General features: G+C 38.6%; 1 protein-coding gene across 2 annotated transcripts in view; it reads left to right on the forward strand.

Moving 5' to 3' along the window:
- The window catches only part of LOC126473675 (nucleoprotein TPR-like), a 398029-nt gene that overhangs the window by 307271 nt on the left and 70119 nt on the right, over positions 1-20639 (forward strand). For both annotated transcript variants that reach the window (XM_050100910.1, XM_050100911.1), the window contains exon 21: positions 13453-13590. In XM_050100910.1, the coding sequence (XP_049956867.1) occupies positions 13453-13590 (138 nt within the window). The remainder of the gene's footprint in view (positions 1-13452; positions 13591-20639) is intronic.

Here is a 20639-nt window from a genome sequence, read left to right on the forward strand (position 1 = left end):
GAATTTATGAGATGGACACAGTTAGCCAAACCACTCTTACACCACCATTTTCCAATAAAATTATGAACATAATAAAATTGCTCAAAAGCACAAATTGTTGTGTCGGTGCATAATATTTCAAATAAGTTACTAAGACATTTTTGCATCGTTTATCTGTGAAGTATCTGATTGTCTATTGTATGATCTGTTTGTGAGAAAGTAATAGGGTAGAATATAATGATTAATGGTCAGGTGCATTGTGTAGCTCCTTTTCTAAGCAACATGGTATGATGTGTATAAAGAAACGGTTGTCCAGTTTTGCAGAAATAAAACATTTGTTTTTAAATTTTTGTTACAGAAGGATCTTACACAGAAGATTCCTTTTTCAGTTCATGAACTATTGTTGACCTCAACTTTAATTTTTTTTTTCATAGTATTTTCTGGCCATGTGATGTAATAATGGTTTCCATTATTGATAATTTATAATTATGATTACCTTAAGCACAACAACAATAAATCAGATTGCGTCTTAAGATACCACCATATGCTGTGTCAAGCTCTTTGAGATGTGATCACATTAAATAATTGAGAATTCAGTACTCTTCCAGTATTACTTTACAATTGGTTGATATTTTGGGTAAACTGTGTCCGCTTTAAAATGTTGATTTGTGTGATGGCCATTTTATTTTATACTTCCCATTGTTTCAGTAAACCTTTCCAGACAAGTGCAAAAACCTTTAAAAAAGGTGATGGCTTAATTTCTTCTCTGGTACTCAATGGGCATGAGAACTGGTTTCTGTTAATGACTTCACTGCATTCTGCACTTGCTAAAACACTTTGTTACAGTTTCCCCAGAAAAATAGCTGTTTCATTGTTATAGGGCTCATTTGGAAAATGTTATTTGTTCAGGTGCAAATTTGACTCCTTACACAGTTCACTTGAAAAACCAACAAGACTAGGTACTCTTAACAGAAGCATAGTAGGCATAGTCATTGGGAAGAGCCAGATTTGAGGATGGTTTTGTTCTTAAATTACTGACTTTGATACCTATTGTCATTATCATAGTTATCTTAAACTTTTAATCATACTGTGTTATTCACTAGCTTTTTTAAAAAAGAAAATCACTGTCACCACCACCATCCACTGTTAAATATAAGCTTCCCTAATACATTTCCATACATTATGGTCTTCATCTTCATGTGTGTTTTTAATGTCTTCTAGCCACCTTCCATGTCACTCCTGCATATTTGTAATGTGATCTACTCACTGTCTGTTATTTTGTCATTTCTGCCATTTCTTATCTCTATGAAATCATTACAGAACTTGCTGGGTTCATGTACCATCCATTTGGCATGGCTATATTCCCTGACCCATTCATGTATTTTCCTGTGTTTTGCAGTAACACTCAACCTTCAGTTGGCTGTCAAAACTAGTTATCTATGGGGTGAGTCGGGAAAAAAGTTACATGTTTTGAGAGGTGATAGTTTTAGCGATTGAGAACAAAAAAATCATGTGAAAATATGTTCTGTTTTTAGCAGGTTCAAGGAAACTAATGAAAACAGCGGGGAACAGAACAAATCAGGGTGATAGTAAATGAAACATTGTGGTCTGATGATGTTTTGGTTAATTGTGTACATTTCCTCACAAAATTTGTGAAAAAGGTCCACTTTCAGTTGCAGTGCATTTTGCAACTATTGTAGACAGACAATGTGTTGCGTATCAGAGTGCATTTGTATGATTCTTTACCTTAGCATGTGCATGTAAAATAAGAGTGAGAAGTTCCTCTTTTGATTGATTGTTTGATTGCTTTTAAATCTGTGAAACAGTTTACGTTGTGTGGATTTTGTCATGTAAGACATTGAAATTTTTGTGGGTTAAAATTAATTTCTTATATGTTAATTAGCAGTGAATTTTTTAAATCTAATTACATTTTTTATAGTCTTAGCTAATTATTACTTTTATACACATTATAGACAGTACATCTTATAATAGATAAGCTGTTTTAATATAAGTACTTCATTACCACATAAAAACTTTTATTTTGTAAATAATCCTTCAGTTTTGTTTTGAAACAGTAAATAATATCTGTGTTTTTTATATGCTGCTTTAATTTGTTATATGATATGATTTCATTGAACAGTAACCTCTCCTGAGTTTTAACTTTAGTTTTTCTGTTCAGATGCAGATTGTTTATGATCTTATAATCCTGTACTAAGCAATTTTTAACATAGTGGTCAATATTTTTTTAACATGTGTAACACACTGAAAAATAAATTCACAAGGTATGGTTAATATTTCCTGCATTTTAAAAAGTTTGAAGCAGTGAGCCGTCCTTTTACTGTTGGTCATTATACATATTGCTCTTTTTTGCAGTCTGAATACAGCTTGAATATTTTTCTTATTCACTATCCAAAAAATTATGCTGTAGCTAATAACAGAATGACTATAAGCACTGATCTGAAACATGAAATATCATATACTAGTGATGGGCAGGAAATCGTGTATCTGTTAGAAATCACAGTGATTGAGAAGTCGCAGATATCACAATAACAACTTAACAAAATCTAACTGCAATTTCAGTCACAGCTACCAGTCGCAAGCAGCGTTTCACATTCAACGCCGTGAGCCATCTGTTGGCCGAATTCCGTACTGCTTTCTGCGATTTCAGTGACAAGTCGCGGCTAGAAGTCGCAAGTAGCAACTAAAAAGTGCAGTTAACAGTGCTATCTGTTGGCCAAAGTTCGTACTACGCTCATCTCTGCGACACGCTATCGAGTCCAACTGCGATTTCTGTGACAAGTCGCAACTAAGAGTCGCAAGTAACAACTAAAAAGCGCAGTTAGCAGTGCCATCTGTTGAGCAAATTTCATACTACGCTATTCGCTACCGAGTCAAACTGTGATTTCTGTGACAAATCGCAACTAAGAGTTGCAAGTAGCAACTAAAAAGCCCAGTTAACATTCTTTTCCTAGTGTCATCTGTTGACCAACGTACGTACTTCGTTATGAGAGCCTTGTGCCTCACGAGATCGGTGTGCTGTGTGTGCATATGAAGGACTTATTTCATTAGTGGTACAAGTCCATTTTTGTTCATTTTGAGATACAGAGTCGTAAAGTTAAATGAGCGCTGAAAAATCTACAGTTGAGATACCAGAAATATTCAAGCATATGGCTTCTTGCTAGAGATGAACCTTTATTTATGTTTGTTTGGATCATTAATTTCAGAAGCATTATAGACAGAAAAGTGGAGGTAATGGACTTGTACCACTATTGAAATAAGCCCTTCACATTATATGACGACATGCACATTCAGCATCAGTTATGGTTGGTCAAACACAGCTGTGACTCTTAGTGTATTATATTAATAAGAAGCAACATTGCCTTTTTATCATGAAAATATCAAATAACGTAACAAATGTGTTTGATTCTGCTTCCAATATGACAGTTTTGGTTAATACTCCACATGCCTACAGGACTTTGCAATGTTAACACAGCAGAACACAGACATCTAAGTGTAGTGAAATGAAAACAGTATTATTGAGTCATATGAATGCCTCACTTTTGTTCCGACACAGTTCAAGACTCGGAATATAAGTTTTACACCTGATGTTCTACATGGCAACTTCACACACAAGAACTTTTTGCCGACACTACTACCACCTATATAAGTAAGCTTTTCCTGTGTTACTTTCAAGTAATGCACTTAAGCTATTCCTGATTTAACTGGAAGATCTGTACTTCACACTTTCATATCAACAGCCTCAAAATGCATATTCTAGACTTTGGGATATGTTACAGGTCAGTGTCACACCAAGATTGTGGAGAAGGGGGGGGAGGGGGGGGGGGGCGGCATGTCACTTTCCAACTGGTGTATACCAGTAAATAAGTGGCGGAATATTACAGGTATAGGACGGCTTAAACATGTGGAAAATGAGATTTTCATTATTCACTCACTGTATTTAACATTTATTATTCCTTTAAAATCGCACAACAACTTCAATAAAACACAGTTTAATCAGTCATCTGCACACTTATTTCACAATTATGTCACTTTTAAACTGCAAATCCTCTAAGAGCTGTCTTGAATCTTCACGAGTCTCTCTTAACAGCCTTGATGTGGATAGATATGTACAGCAACCAGTAATCAGAGTCAGAACTGTGTCTGCAAAATCACAAGGATTATTAAACAATTTTTGCTGTCACATATACAAGCAATATAATTGACAGAGTAGATTGCTAATATTTGCTGTAATGAAAACCACTCAATGGGGTACATTTCACATTTGCAAGAACGATCTCACTGAAGTAATTAAGTCCATCGAAACACTTAGAAACTAACCTCTCGTCTGACGAAAACGGTCTAAAGACGTAGTGGCAATTTCTCCAGATCTGTTGACAATGATATTTTGAGTTATCAATTTACTGAGTGACTGAAATGTAGTTCAGGTACCTGTGAACATAACAGTATGTTAGAATTCATTTTCTAAACACGAACTATTATGCTATTGTATGGCTACTTACATATTAATTACAGTATTAATATTTTCACAGTTGTTTCTTTAATACAAAATTAAAGCCAACGGAAGAACAAACGAAAAACATGCTTACCAATGACAGGTTTGTTGAGATGCAAATTTCTGTGTGGGCAGATGTAACTTTTTCATACGCAGTCGCAGAAATTGCAGAAGTCACAGAAGTCGCAGAAATCGCAGAAGTAGCAGAATTTGCGGAAGTAGCAGAAATCGCAGAAATAGCAGTGGCAGAGGGATACACGACCTAGGTTCCTTAACTGCGACTCTTAACTGCGACAAATCACAGTTAAGAATAACAGATACTCAAAAGTAGCATTCACAGAAATCACTGATATCGGAAAATCGCAGTTTAGCCCATCACTATCATATACTCATGTAAGAATTTGGACGGTATAGCATGGTGTAAAGATTCTGTTGCTAAGTATTTTTACATTTACCTTAATTAACAATCATCTTGCATTCCTAGAAATTTTGTGCTTTCCACACATAGTATATTTTCATTATTTATTTCCAGGTTATTGTAATCTTGCTTTTTGTTTATCTAAAAGTTCATAGTGCTTGTTTTCTCTTAGTGCTTCAAGTGATTTGTCAGTGATAAGTACATTAGAGTCATCTGCAAACAATATTTTTTGTCCACACTGGACATTTGTGGTAAATCATTTATGTAAGTTAGGAACAGTACTGGACCTAGCACACTGCCCTGCAGTACCCCTGTGTTTAAATATTTAGGGCCAGAAGTAGGTTTTACAATATATTTGGAGCTACTTTGTATATAAGTAATTTTAGTCAGCTTGCACTGCATTTTTTAGATGTCACCACTTTTTCACCACCCCCTTATTCCCAGCTTATTTAGCTTCTTTAACAGTATTTTGTGGTCAACTGAATTGAAAACTTTAGTTGGATTGAGGAATATACGTGTTGTATAATTTGCTTTAGCCAATGCATCTAGGGCATGTTTTGTTAGATATGTAGTTGCTGATTCAGTTCCTTTCCCTGATCAGAAATTGAACTGATCATTGTAAAGGAAATTGTATTTATTTAAATAGTTCATAAGTCTGTCTTTTACCAGAGTTTCTATTATTTATCCAAAGCAAGAGAGTAGATTTGGCTCTTAAAGCCAACCCCACAAACAGTAATCTAATGGAGTAAGATCAGGCAACCTCGGTGGCCGAGAAATGACTCCACGGTGACCGATCCAATGTCCAATGCACACTTCACTTGCACATGAATGAAAAAAGGTACAGATGACCCCTGGGCATTGAAATCACTAGTAACTATGTAGCCTACTGTGAGATGTGCAAATGTGCAAAGTTATGACTTGTTGGTCAGTTTTGATGTGGTTTCACTTTTTACAAGTTGTACCTCTTGTGGGCTTACTACATCTCATTGGCAATAGGTTTGGAGCTGACATTACAGTGCTGTTTGAGCACACCCCCTCCTCTACATATTTTTTATTTAACAACGAGTTTTATGTCAGTCAGACAGTATCTCCATGGGGAGTCCTTTTTCTCCCCTTGTGGTCAATCTTTTTATGGAAGATTGTGAAGAGTGAGCACTCGCCTAAGCCACTTTTAAACCAACAGTATTTTGGCGATATGTTGACGATACTTCTATGGTTTGGATCGTCTGTGCGAGTTCCTACAACTTCTGAACTCCATACACGAAAACATAAAATTTACTATGGATTTGGAGAAGAACGGTTGCCTGCCGTTTTTAGATGTCTTGGTGCGAAGTAACAGTGATGGCACACTTGGTCATTCGGTATATAGAAAGCCCAATCACACAGACCTTTACTTGCAAGCTGCTAGTTTCCAGCATCCGGCACAAACAATGGGTGCTTTGAAGACCGAATCCACATCATCTCTGACACCAATAGTTTTCAAACGGAACTGGAGCACCTGTAGACTATATTTCTGAAGAATGGGTATTCATCCCAGCAAATGGAGAGAGCACTGCAGCCCTGTAAACGACAGAGCAAAAAAGAGGAAGAAGCCTTTAAAATGACTGCCTATTTACCATATATACGTAATATTTCAGCGCAAATAGGCAGAATACTAAGAAAACATAAACTGAAGTAATCTTTTGCTCTCCTGCAAAAATTACATCGCTGTTGGGATCTGTTAAAGACGACCTAGAGTGGCACAAGGCAGGTGTTTACAGGATTCCATGTGAATCTGGCAAATCTTATATAGGGCAATAACGTGTACTTCGCAGGATCGCATTGTAAACAGCAGCGGCATACTCGCCTCCTTCAGCCTTGTATGTCTGCTATCACCAAACATTGTATTTCCACAGGTCATGTAATAAATTACAGTGAGGCAAAAATTGTGGCCCATATGTCTTAACTTTTTGGAGTTCTATTATTAATGAATCTGTGGAAATACGACTGTCTGACAGTGAGTCTCTTATTAATCGAGACTGCGGTTTTCAGTTGAATTCGGCATGGAATCCAATCTTTGAAAAGTTTCATGTCCTCTGTAGCCAGCATAGTTCTGTGATGGAACTGCGGGAAGACAATCGAATTGATATCAATGCGGCGAGTTTTCACCACGGAGGGTGCGCAGTGCTGCATAATCAAACGCGCTCAATTAGCGCACCCGCAATGCCAAGTGAATCCATCACACATGTGCCAGCAGGGCCTTAAATACCAGAGCTCATTGCATTTTTGCCAGTATCACCTGAAGATGTCCAGAAGACTCTGTGCTGAAATAGTGTGGCAGGAAGTTACAAACATCTGGCAGTTCTCCCAAAATTTTGTGGAACATGTAGGCTGTGTCGCTTTGGTTGTATTAGCATGTGAGTGCTGGTGAAGGACATGCAACTGACACCCACGGTTTTCAAATAGCTGTGTATTGGATATGCTTAAGAAAAGGTCATATGTTCATTTGAAGTTTTTTGTTCAGAATCACAAATACTGCACTCTTCAAAGCATGTACCTTTCCTCCTGACTCATGCTGTATGCTGATTGTAAAATTTCATTTCAGGCACATCAGAAGCTTAGTTTTGCCAATCCTATTTAGGCTACTAAAAACACTCCAGATCTGTTCTACTCTTCTGTTTCTCCTTACCTGTTCATTCAGTTGCTGTCTTCAGTTGTTCTAGGTACAAAAATCTGTCAACTGATCCATGTCTTCATTTTAAATTAGTACTATTTCTATTCCAATGTATTTATTATATATTATGTTAATATTATTGTAATTGATTTTCAGATTTACTTCCACACTTGTTGACTGTGCTTCAATATGTTGTTGAAGTTTATCTGCAATAATGGCAAACAGTGCGAGGTCATCAGCAAAGCGAAGATGGTTCAAATATGTTCTATTAATATGTTGTATTCTTTCTTCTCTTTCCCTATCTAAAGGCATGAAACTTTTTCTAGAACTGCTGTAAATAGTTTTGGTGAAAAGGAATCCCCTTGCTTAAATCTTCTTTCAGTTGTGAATTTTCCACTATCCAAAAGCAGTGTAACACTGCCATATATTTAATATGTGCCTTGTTAGTGTGTAGAGTCTGTTCTGACTAAGTAAACTCAAAATTTATGAATCCTAGTCAGTGGTTCATTCTCATTGTTCTGCTCTATAATTCCATGACTTTCATTGTGCTCTATCCAGATTTAAAGTGTATTTTCCTTTGCTTGATTAAAATCTATCCTCCCCCCAATATGTTTGACGATAATTTTAATGGTTGCGTACATAACACAGAGGGATCTGATCTGATTGGTCTCTCCTAAGATTTTTTCTTTTTCTTTTTCTTTGGGAAAGGGGGGGGGGGGTTGCAATAACTGCATTGTTGTTTCAGTTTTGAGAAATTGTCTTCTTTCATCTAAATTTTAAATTGTGTACCTGTGATATATTTATGTTAGTAAAAGGAAAAGAAAGAAAATCCCATACTATTCAACAAAAGAAATCTGTTATTTGTGACATTGAAAACAGTCTTAGTATTCAGCTCCCTGTCATTCCAAAGATAGACAATTTTAATGCCACTTTCTTTGTGTGTTGCATCGAAAGGCCCTTCCGAATATGAAAAATTTTTGTGTGCTTGTGTTATTATTTAGGGATTACCATCTTCCCAAATTTGCCCATTGAAATAAGGAGTGAAAACATTCCGTACACTCAAAGCTTGCCCTCAGTCTCCTCTTGCAGTGCTCCATATGTGCACTTGCTGCGTGAACCTAACTTCACTCATCTTGCATTCTCACCCCTCCTCAGTTCTTTGTTCTTCCGTTCTACCTGTCCCTCCCAATCCATTTCTCTCAAGTGGCTGTACACTGCACATAACTTCCCTGCCTGTGACCAGACCAAGCTCATGAGTGTCACGTTTCTATCCCATCAACCTACTTGCTCTCCCTGCCAGCTATCCTTCTCCAACTTTCCCTCCAACTCCCCGCCTCCTTTCTTGCCCACACTGCCAAATACAACTCCTCACCCCAGTCAAGCTGCAGTGCTAGCACTTCTGTGATGCGATCTGTTATAGCAATAGTTACAGTTAGTTACTACACTCGCATAAGAACACTGCAATGTGAAACTAAAGTCAGTAACTTCGCAAAAAAGTAAATAATTGTTCTGTGGCACAATAAAAGTAACAAATTCGCGTAACTAATTCACTGTGCATGCAAGTTAAACTGAATACAGATCAGATGCCTTATAGTAACAAAGACATGGTGGTACTGGTGGAAACCATCACAATAGTTAGTTTGCTTGACTGAGTAATTATACCAGCCCACAGTCGCCAAAGCTCAACTTCACTCTAGCAATCTCATATGCAGGAATATTCGTCTTGCACAACTGTAAAAGTGGTCTACTTAATTATTCAACAGAGTCCTTAAATGCAGTGTCGTAATCTAGGGTAGCGCAGGTTAGATGAAAAAACATGTCCTCAGCTGACTTGCAAAAAAATGAGAATGAGCTTGTGGCTATTTGGCATTAAATCATTTGGCTAGCTGGTCTCACATGATTGATTGACCGTAGATACTGTGATTTCCTTGCCGGCAATGCCCTCCGTGTACATAGACAGAATGGCACTTGATAGCTCCACATCTTCCATCAGTCATCAGGGACAGTATAGTCGGAGGTGTGTGTGTGTGTGTGTGTGTGTGTGTGTGTGTGTGTGTGTCACATCTTCAAAGACACTTATGAAAAGTTTTGTGTAATTATATCATATTCCTAGTGCTTGAAATTCTTACCTTCAGTTTAATCACTGCGCAGTCCGTTTGAAGTTTTATTTGCTTTTGGTTTCTGTGTTCCTGCAATATCTATTGATGTTGGCATAAGCACATTGTGGTACATAATTTCGTTTGTGTGTTCCTAATCTACATATTGTGAGATGCTGAACTTGTTGATTAATATACCTCTCTATTTTTAGAGGAAGTGTCAGTCTGCGTTTTTTACTTTCTGCCGTTAAGTCTTTTTCTTTCTAGTATTGTATTTATTTTTAAGAGTCTGTAATCACAATTTGAAAGTGGCTTGGGACAGTGCCATTATTTTTTGGTAAAATTTAATAGGCTTCATTTTTAGTTAAGTTTTATCCTTAACAAGCCAATTTTCTATTTGCTTTCTTGTGGAAGTACATGCTGAGGATAAAAAAGTTGTTGTTCTCAGCCAGTTCTACTAGTGTGACCTTAGACATTTCTGCTGTCATATCAAAAATTTCCACTGAAGAAATTTTCTGTCTGATTTTGGCATTAAAATCCACATTATCACCTTTTTGGTGGAGTTTGCTGTCATTTATGAGATTCCATAACTCTTGACAAGGTCTTATACCTCTTCATCTCATTGTGAGCATGTTGCTGCAACAGACCTGAAGATTTCCATAGAGTTTCTGTTGTTGATTTTTAACAGAAGTCTTGCTATTCTGGTTGAGATTTCCACAATATCTGTATTATTGTTCTTTAATCTTCTTGTTCACAGTTAATCTTCCACGTGAATATCTTTCCTAGTATGTTCCTCTTGTAGTAAAACACACAATTCTGTTTTTAATTCAGTTTGGTCTTCTTGGTCTTCTTTTCTCCTTAATTTAATCTTATTTAACTCTTCTTCCAACACTGCTAACTTTTTTTTGGGCCAGAGAGTTTTGTAATTTGGGAAACAATAGAAGCTCACGTGGCAGTACTGCCTGTTGCACTTCTGTCCATGGTACACTGGCCTGCCAAGGCCACAGAATTTGGTAAGATACATGAACAGTGCTAAACCAAAGCATAACTATGCGTCAGGGGTCTCACCTGAGACCTTAGTGCCTTTGAATCTTAGGGCATGAGATCAGCATAACCAGTGTGCAGCAGAACGTACTAGTCTCTTGTCAGTATTGTCATTTAACAGCCACTCAATCATTATGTCACCTGTACTGCAGTTGACCAAAAGAACAGCAGACTTTTGTCTCAGCGTACTGTTTAAGTGCAGTTTGCTGTTGAGCCTATATACATTTCTTCTCCATAAAACAATCCTCCAAGTCATTACATTATTGGATACTAACAGCTATACAGTGTGAAAATATGCATTGAACAGTGAGATCTATCCTGGTAAGTTCCCTTATCCCATTTACTGCTGTGGACATATAATCACATCCTACTGTTCCGTTCCCCAGTTTCTGTGGATGTGTATATGTGTGCAGTGCTGTGGATGTCTGTATGTGTCCTGAGGCACCTAGCTCTCACTGCTGCAGAGAAGTTAACTTTCATATATCAGTGATTGAAGAGTTTCAAGTATTTATCATACAACATATGTGCCTCATTGCATGCTGTCATTTTCTGAAAAACCTTGTTTTGATATCTTGAATCGTTTATGTGAGATATGACACTTTTTATGACCGCATGATTCGCAATGCACAAAGAAGTTATTGTGTCATGCGTGATCATCCATCGGATATAAAACCAAATAGCTCGATAACAAAATGAGATATCATTCTGCTCTCAATTTTAAATAAAATTTCGATATCTTATCTACATTTCATTCACTGCAATGTACGAGCTAAAATCAACCATTCACAAAGCTTATGCAGTGCAATTTTTGATGTATCTTCACTCATGACCTGCACGATTTCAGAGATTTCGGGTCCATACAGTTCACAGTCCTGGTTACAGAGGCCACTGGGCCAGCCGCCTGGTGTGCTCTGGTGAGCCACCAAAGAAACATTATTGCTTAAGCCAGGCCATACAAACTCAGATGCTTTGTGAGCACCGACAAAAGCACTGGTGGTCCACTGTAGTGTTGGTGGTGTGGGGGAAGGTGAGGGAGGCAGACACAGCACCGTTGTGGCAGTGGTAGGAGAGGAGCATGTTGTGGCGGTGCTTATTGAGGCGAGAGTTGTTGTGTTGATTGGTGAATGTGGGTGGGCAAATCAGTGTGCATTAAGTGGCGTACATGTATTAAAATGAATAATAATAATAGTAATACCAATTTTGTATGCAGATGGAAAGAATAGTTTTATTGTGCTCCATATTTTGCATTAATTTACAACATTCTTTGTTTATCTTTGGCTTCGCTTTGAAGCCACTGATTTTCTGATATTTGGAGCAATCATTTTGGCAGTTGTAATTTGAAGTATAGTTTCCAACAAAGCATCAGACAAAAGTGACCTTGTTTTTGTTTTGTGACTATTCATAATTGAAAACATTTGTTCACAAAAGAGCATTGTTCTGAACATAGCAACACATCTCAGGGCAACAGCATGAACCCTCAGGAATTCTTGTTAATCAACACCTTTATAAATTGAAATCAAATCACCATTGTAATGTAGTCTGCCAAAATTGAGTTGATCTCTAAGTTTATCAGCTCAAACTGGAAACTTACTGGGGCATACTCTGGGCACAATAAAAAGGAATGTCCTTGTGTGTTGATTCAAGATTCTCCAAAAATTCTTTAAATTCCTGATGATTCAAGCATTGCTTTGTACAAAACTTTGCAATTTTTGCAGCTTTATCCATGGTGGACCCTAACTTGTAGAAAAGTTATGCCCCCTTCTTACAACATTGCAGGGGCCCTATCAGTACCAATGCTGTACAGGCACTTGAATAACAGCTGCATGTCGTTCAAAACCTCCTCTGCAGCCAGGAAAAAAGGAATAACATCCAACAGTTCCTTAGTAACAGTGAAACCTTTTTCGACATCCCTTATGAATACAGCCTCTACTTGGGAGAAAAGAGGGGAGGGAGGGGAAAAGCACCGGTGTGGCACTGGGTCATGCAAGCACAAAATGCTCGAGTTGGCGTGGCCTGATTTAAGCGATCTCAAAGGAGTACTGGGCATATTATGTAACCTGTATTACTGTTGTCCAGTCAGTGTGTTCAGTGCTACGTGCAACCTGTACATCATTGTATATACGTGTTGCTCTATAAAGTATTATGTTCTGTAAATCATGTTTGTTCTTGCTATAGCATTTTTATCTCTGCAAACTCTTTAAAATTTTGTGCAATGTTTTACTTAATTTGATGCAGGGCAAAACAAAAATAAATTTAATTCTTTATCGAGTGAAGATATCAGACTGTAACTTCAGCAAAAATTAATTTTTTTCATCTAATGGTTTTCGAAAAATGGGATGATGTATGTTTCATGTTGGCCAGAATGCTGTCTCTCAGCACAGGCACCAGCATTTGGTAAGCAGTATGGCAACAAAAGCGCCTTCATTGGAAAGCAGAGAGCAAATTTGTAGCAGTGAAAGGGTTAATAATCACCACATTGTAATTAAGGGCTCTCCCCAAAGTTGCTAGAAGTCTTGTTTTTCAGTCCATGTGAGAAATAATTTGGCTCAAAATGTGTTTTAATGTTTGTTGGAGATGTGTGAACATACTTCAGATATAAAGTGACACTTTTTGTCTTCCTTCCTCTCTGGGTAGTATTGAGTGCTATTTTGCATTTTGTAAATACAGAATTGATGGTTTTTCTTTTACTTTGTGGGTGCTACTCTGTAAATGCTTAATGATTGTTACTTTTTCCATATTTTATTTCTAGAATGAATCATTTAACTCACTCAGTGAAACCAACTTGCGGTTTTGCAAGGAGCGAGATGATTTGGAAAAACAATTGCGAGTGATGCGAGAGCACTGTGCAGTATTAGAAACACGCCTTAGTGAACAAGATAAGACTGAAGTGAGTTGTGCTGCTAATTTTACTTTATGTTGTTAGTATACAGACAAGGGATGTTCTGACACTAAGTTTCATCATGTTTTTGGAAGAGAAGATGTCACGGCAAGTGACACAAACAATTGCCATATAAATCCATACCCATTGCTGGTTCAGCAGTGGAAGGGGCATCAACGGAAGAGGAATGACACATGCTCAGGGCACTGAAGAAGAGAGAGACACATACGCAGGGCAATGAAGAAGAGAAAGTACCAGCAGACAGACATGCTATTGGGATATTTTGTAATCTCTCAAAGGCTTTTGATTGTGTAATCATGAAATTCTTCTAGATAAGCTTAAGTATTGTGGTTTTGTTAAAGTGACACATTCCACGTCATTACAAAATGTTGTATTCATGATATATGGAACAAGGATTAATGTATGTACGTTATTAAAGTACACATCACAATGGCAGACAGACATGTACTAAAAACATGTTCACCAGTGGAAGTGCGTTCTGTTGTCTAGTATAAATGGGCACGTGGGTCCAGTGTCTCTTGTCACTCATGAATGCCTACAGACTGGTATGGTGAAGAGGTCATGTCTCATCAGATGGTAGGTCACTGGTGCTGCATGTTCAGAGAAGAAGGCAAAATGTGGAGGACGAAGATCGAAGTGGGTGTTCTATCCACATTCACGAATGAAAATAACATTGCAAACCAATGCTGAGGTGGAGCAGGCACAGAGTTTTACCAGAGTCGTTTCCTCAAATGGATTGCACACTATGGCAAATGTCTCAGTGTTAGTGCTACTATGTCAGAAGACAGTGGAAGGTGCATAGTGCTTGGTGCCATGGTGTGTTTGTTTTTGGCAATACAGTTTCTGTGTGAAAAACTGTGATGAAACTTACTTTCGGGACGTCCCTCTTACAAATTTAATTACTTATTCTATTAATGTAATAATTTAGATGTATTATTTGACATATATCTCTCTCTTAAGATTGCAGTGCACTTGTAAGTGGAGAGCATACACACTATTTCAGTGAATAATTTGCCTTGGAAGGGGGGTGGGGATATCTGTACAACATTATTGTAAAATGTTGTCATTAACCACCAAAAAGTTTTTTTAGCTTTTCAATCAAAGGGGTTGGTGGAAGAAAGTGCTAACTCACAATTTAGTAAGGATTAGTCTGTTCATGTTATCTATTCTGTTTCCATATGCCCCGCATGGTACCAACAGGCATATCTGTAAGCGCCGATAGGAAATGCTGTCAACTATGTAAATAGCTTTATCTTGTTGTATTTATCATCTTACCTTTGAATTTAGGCATGCAGTAACACAAAATATGCTCTTGGGCTTTAGCACTATCTGTCACTAACCCCTTCAGTTGAAAGCTTTCTGAAGATTGGTTTGTGAATAAGGTAGAAAAACTGCAGTAAGTCTTACAATTAAATGATTTCCTTATTTTTCAATCTCTGTATATAAGTTAGTTGCATTCCTGAGGCCATAGTAAGTAGGAAATTTTTTCTCTAAGAGACATATTCATATGTACATTTCTTTCTTGTAAAGTTGTGATGTGTGTGTTTTGCATCATCTAGGTGCCCAATAGATATTGGATATAATATTGAGAACTTAGAGATAAGGTCTTAAGTTTGTTCTGATTTGTATTTGACTTTTTGTGGACCACCCAAATGCAAAAGTCGTATATCAGAACATGTCATTGGGCAATGTAATGTTCATATTTTGTTGCACTTTCATCTATTGGGAGAAGAGATGATTAATATTTTTATGAATCTTATTGGCTCATGCGGGATATGCAACTTCAGCATCACATATGCTTGTGCATTACGAAATGTGTCTGTATAACTGGTATTTGTGTGGTTTTGACACACAACAAAAATAGGTTGACATTTGTCAACGTACATGTAATTGCTCAATAGGTTCCCGGGAATTACGCTGAATAATATTGTAGAAACCGCACAGTATTTCAGCGAGACAACTGCCCGCCATCTTCGGGTGCTACTGTTGCATCGCTGAGAAGCTCCCAATTTATATGTTGGCTTTCTAGAACATCGCAGGCACCAGCGGGGGCATAACGTCATCGAAGACCAATCATGGACAGCGTCGAATACCAGAGCCCTCTGGTGGAGAAACGGGTCGCGGTCAGAGGAAGTGCGCCACGGCGCGGGAAAATGCAGCCGGGAGCGACGGACCCCATTCGCGCACACGAGGTGTTGGCGCGCGATTTAAGCATTTGCGCTAATGTTTCCCATCTGCATTGACTCGGTGCAGTTGCTAATCTGCGGCTGACGATTCCTTAGCGCCGTCAAGGCTGGGTCCCAGGCTTTGCTCAGGTGAAACCCTGTGTCTCTGCTTATTAGGTCATTGCTTGTACGTATTTCGACCGCCTCTTTGATGATGGAGTCCCAGTATGTGGAAGCATACGAGAGGATCTTGGTTTGCTGAACACTGCCTTGACACAAGACACGGCATCATCTATGAAGAAGAAACCAAGATCCTCTAGTATGCTTCCACATACTGGGACTCCATCATCAAAGAGGTGGTCGAAATACGTACAAGCAATGACCTAATAAACAGAGACACAGTGTTTCACCTGAGCAAAGCCTGGGAGCCAGCCTTGATGGCACTGAGGAATCGTCAGCCGCAGATTAGCAACTGCACCGAGTCAATGCAGATGGGAAACCTTAGCGCAAATGCTTAAATCGCGCGCCAGCACCTCGTGCGCCCCAACGGGATCCGTCGCAACTGGCTGCATTTTCCTGCGTCGCGGCGCGCTTCCGCGACCTGTTTCTCCAGCAGAGTGCTCTGGTATTCGACGCCGTCCATGATTGGTCTTCGATGACGTTATGCCCCCGCTGGCGCCTGCGCTGTTCTAGAAAGCCAACATATAAATTGGCGAGCTTCTCAGCGATGCGACAGTAGCACCTGAAGAGGGCAGGCAGTTGTCTCGCTGAAATATTGTGCGGTTTCTACAATATTATCCGGCGTAATTCCTGGGAACCTATCAAGTAGTTGGAGTGCCAGGAAAGCCTCAAACAGCACATACATGTAATTGTTTGGGAAGAAGCACTGTGGGGGCAGCAACCACCTAGCTCCAATGCTGGTGGGAGTGGACATGAAAATGGTTGGCAAGCATGACATCTATAGGCTTGCCACAAAGAGGAATGTGTTATGTGGATTGTATTGGAATGCTTTTCAAGGGAGACATATGCAAATATTCATGACTGAGCAGAGAGAGGAGGCATAGATGGACAGAGAGTGAGGGTGGCTGAGGAAATTTCCAGACAGAATGGGGAGAGGAAGACATGGGTTTGGGGTGGGGGGTGGGGGGGATGGACAGAGGGGGGGGGGCGGGAAGGGTGGAGAAGGTGGACAGAGGGGGCGAGGAGATGGATAGTGAGTGGGGCAGAGGTTGAGAGAGGGGATGAAGGAGATGGACAGAGGGGGAGGGGGGGAGGCATGAGATGTGAACGATGTACACTGACAAAAGAAAATTTGCAGCACCAGGAAGGAGTTGAGCAACATAAACAAAAGTTGGTAGGTGTGTTTCTACATCTGAAAGAATATCTCTCTTCAGATTTCACACCAATTGCATCAGAGTGACGCCAGTTAAGGGGACCACACCCTGCCTATCTAACCCATGTTAATTTAAGCAAGTATGTGACCCATTTCTGAAAAAACTATTTGATGCTGGACCTTAATATTTTTACTGTATGTTACATGATACTAATAGAGTCAACAGTACTAAAATCTACTTTATCCATTTTATAGTTTTTAAGAAATACTTTTCTAAATTTATCAACAAAAAATATTAATTTTTTTCTGCAGAAAATATTTTTTGGGAACTTTCTAATGGGGTAATATTAATGAATGTAGTACCAGAGGTGGCTTTTTATGTTATGCAGAGTCTCTGAAAATTTCATTCATTTGTCATTGATAATTTCTGATATAATGGGGCATATGTACTGAAAATTTTAGTTTACAGGAAATTGACTTTAAAGAAAAACTTTTGAAATTTGTTACTTTTAGTTAATTAAAGCCGTCCTGCTGCATATGATGGCCCTTCTTTGGCCTCTAGCAGGTCTTCCAGCTTCTTTTTCACCTTCCTGGGTGTTTGTCTTGCTTTCTTGGCCATATTAGATGCAGACCTGTCTGCATTGGCTATCCTCATTTTATCGCAATGTTGCAGCCCAGTGATCATATTTTCACCAGGATTAATTCCCAATTCCCAGTTCTTTTCAGTACTCAACACTTTCCAATATTTCCACAGTTGAATGTAATAACAGCATCATGAACTGCTAGTTTCATTGTATGCGTGCCTACAAATACAGTTTTAGGAAAGTGGTTCCAAACTATGCTGTTGAAACATTCATTTGGGTTCTGTGTCTGCCCATGCAGATATTTTCTTAGAAGGTCAGGATGAGCCAGGTCTCTAAAAATAGTTTTAATTGCTCTAATAACAACAGCAGGAAGAGAGTGCTGGTAAGAATAAGATTCTCCAGTTACCTGAGCCCTATTGTATTTGCACCATGAATTTTCTCCTGATGGACACAATCCATGACATGGCTTATCATCAGTAGAGGACTTACGGAAGAATATGGCCCAAACATCTCTCTTCATTGCCTCCAGATTTTCTTTATTTCTCCTAATTGCCTGCCCATGGTATACCTGCAAGTTTTCTATTTCAGTTTTAGTTAACCAACCTTGTCCAGTCAACAATTTTCCATCTTCTAATTTTTTTCCTCTCATATCAACAGTTAGTTTTCTCAGCCTTGTTTCCAAACGTTTTTGAACATGGCATACACATTCTATTTTGCTAATAATGGCACCTCCAAATGGCTTAGAGTTCACCACATTGTTGTATGCCTTACTGTTACCATCGCCCAAATATTTGGTGTACCATACACCACTTGATTCTATGGAGTTGTTTCTACAGAGCGATGAAATATTTGTAGTACTCCAAGAACTTCCATACCACCACTTGTTCCTTTGAAATTAGCCACACAGTTGTGTTCATTATGTTCATTGACTTTACAACATTTGCAATATTTAGACATTATCTCCACATCTAACACTTTACCGGTGTCTACACTCGTGGTAGTCATTACTCCATTCAGAGAAGTATGTCCTCTTTTCTGCCAACTTCCATCAAGTGCAACTGCAATATCTGAACATCCATAATTTTCTTCCATTGTTTCCCTAGCAGCCAGTTTCATGCTTTTCTCACTGACCTCACATACAGCTTTCTCTAATATTACAGTCAGGAAAAATTTATTTGGTGGTTGATGTAAGTTCATCACTGAACAAAATGTTCTCCCTGCAGCCATGCCCTTGCCAATGTATTCTAAGGCATAAACTAATCTAGTATTGATTTCATAAGGGCCACTTGCATCTGGTTTTGAAGAACTCATAAATGAAATCACAGCTGAGCATTTAGTACAAATTAAATCCAAACCAATTGCTAGGTCTTTCCTCCCACTGGCTCTCTCACAAATTTTTAGACTCTGTGACTCACCACACTGTCTACGTTGTACAAATTTAGAGATTATGTCTGATAATATTCTCAAGTTTATAATAACGTTACTGCACCCCTTTTCACTTACAGTAAATTCGTTGTAACACTCTTGAAATGGTGAGAGCTTCTTTGATGATGCACTTGTTGAAGAATTACAATTAGAAACATCGTTGCCAGGTGACATAACCTCTTGTACAGAAAGCTTTCTAAACTTGTATCCTCTAAATTTGTATCCTCTAAGTTTCTTGAAAATGCCTTAACGTTTCATATTCTTCAATAAACACAACAAAACACACGTAAACAAGCACTGCAAACGTAAGTATAACAACTACTCACAATCACATTTGAACAAAACTAACCGCTTGTTTGAAAGTGTGTTGTTTACAAACAGCAGAAACAAAAGAATACCGACCATTGCATTCCAAGGATAGCAAACACACTCAGGAGAAATAAAGAAATCCCTAACCTGCAATGTAGGGGATATAATGATCTAAAATATATGCAGAAATGTGGGTGACAGAAAAGTGATCGTGGCACATAAACACATGTGGTAGGAAAATGCTCTTTAAATGCTCAAAAAAGTTTTTTTTCACCAAAATCCTTTTCAAAGTACTTAAATAAAACCTTAATCTATCGAAATATGATGAAAACCGAAAATCGATTTTTTTCGACCTAAACCAGGGTGTGGTCCTCTTAAGCCTCTAGGGGGTTGTAAATCAGGTTTGTTTTAAATACACATTGCAACAGTCATGAGTGTTTGTTAACTTTGAGATTGGACTTAGTGAATTGATGTTGGACTTACTGAATTGATGTTAGTCACTAATACCTTTAAGGATACATACGACGCCTTTATCAGCACCTCACTGACTTTCAGTGTGGTCATGTAATAGGGCTAGAGAAGATGTATGTTCCTTCTGTGAAACTGAAGAAAGTCTTGGCAGGAATGTAGCCACTGTACATGATTGCTGGCAGCGATGACCATGAGATTGCACGGTTGCAAGGGGACAGGGCTCCAGGCAGCCACATGGCATTACCGAGAGGGAAGGCCCATCATGTTCAGCATATGGTTGTGGCACATCTAAACAGCAGCTAGAGCAACAGTTGGCACTACAGTGACACAACAAACTGTTACAAATTGGTTATTTCAAAGACAGCTCCAAGACAGATGTCCTGATGTGTGTATTCCACTGACCCCAAACTACTGTCAATTACAACTTCAGTGGTGTCAAGTGAGAGGCCTTTGGGGGGGGAGGATGGAAGTTTGTCGTGCTTTCTTATGAAAACTGGTTCTGTATTGGTGCCAGTGGTGGCTGTGTGTTAATAGGAGGCCAGTTAAGGGTCTGCAACCAACCTGTCTGCATGCTAGACCAACTGAACCTACACCTGGAGTCATGGCATGGGGTGCTATTTTGTATGACAGCAGGAGCACTCTATTAATTAATTATCCCATGCACCCTGAGTGCAAATTTGTACATCAGTCCGGTGGTTTGACCTGTTGTGCTGTCATTCAGGAACAGCATTCTAGGGTGTATTTTGTTTT

Source organism: Schistocerca serialis, chromosome 4, assembly GCF_023864345.2.
Source record: "Schistocerca serialis cubense isolate TAMUIC-IGC-003099 chromosome 4, iqSchSeri2.2, whole genome shotgun sequence".
Taxonomy (NCBI): domain Eukaryota; kingdom Metazoa; phylum Arthropoda; class Insecta; order Orthoptera; family Acrididae; genus Schistocerca; species Schistocerca serialis.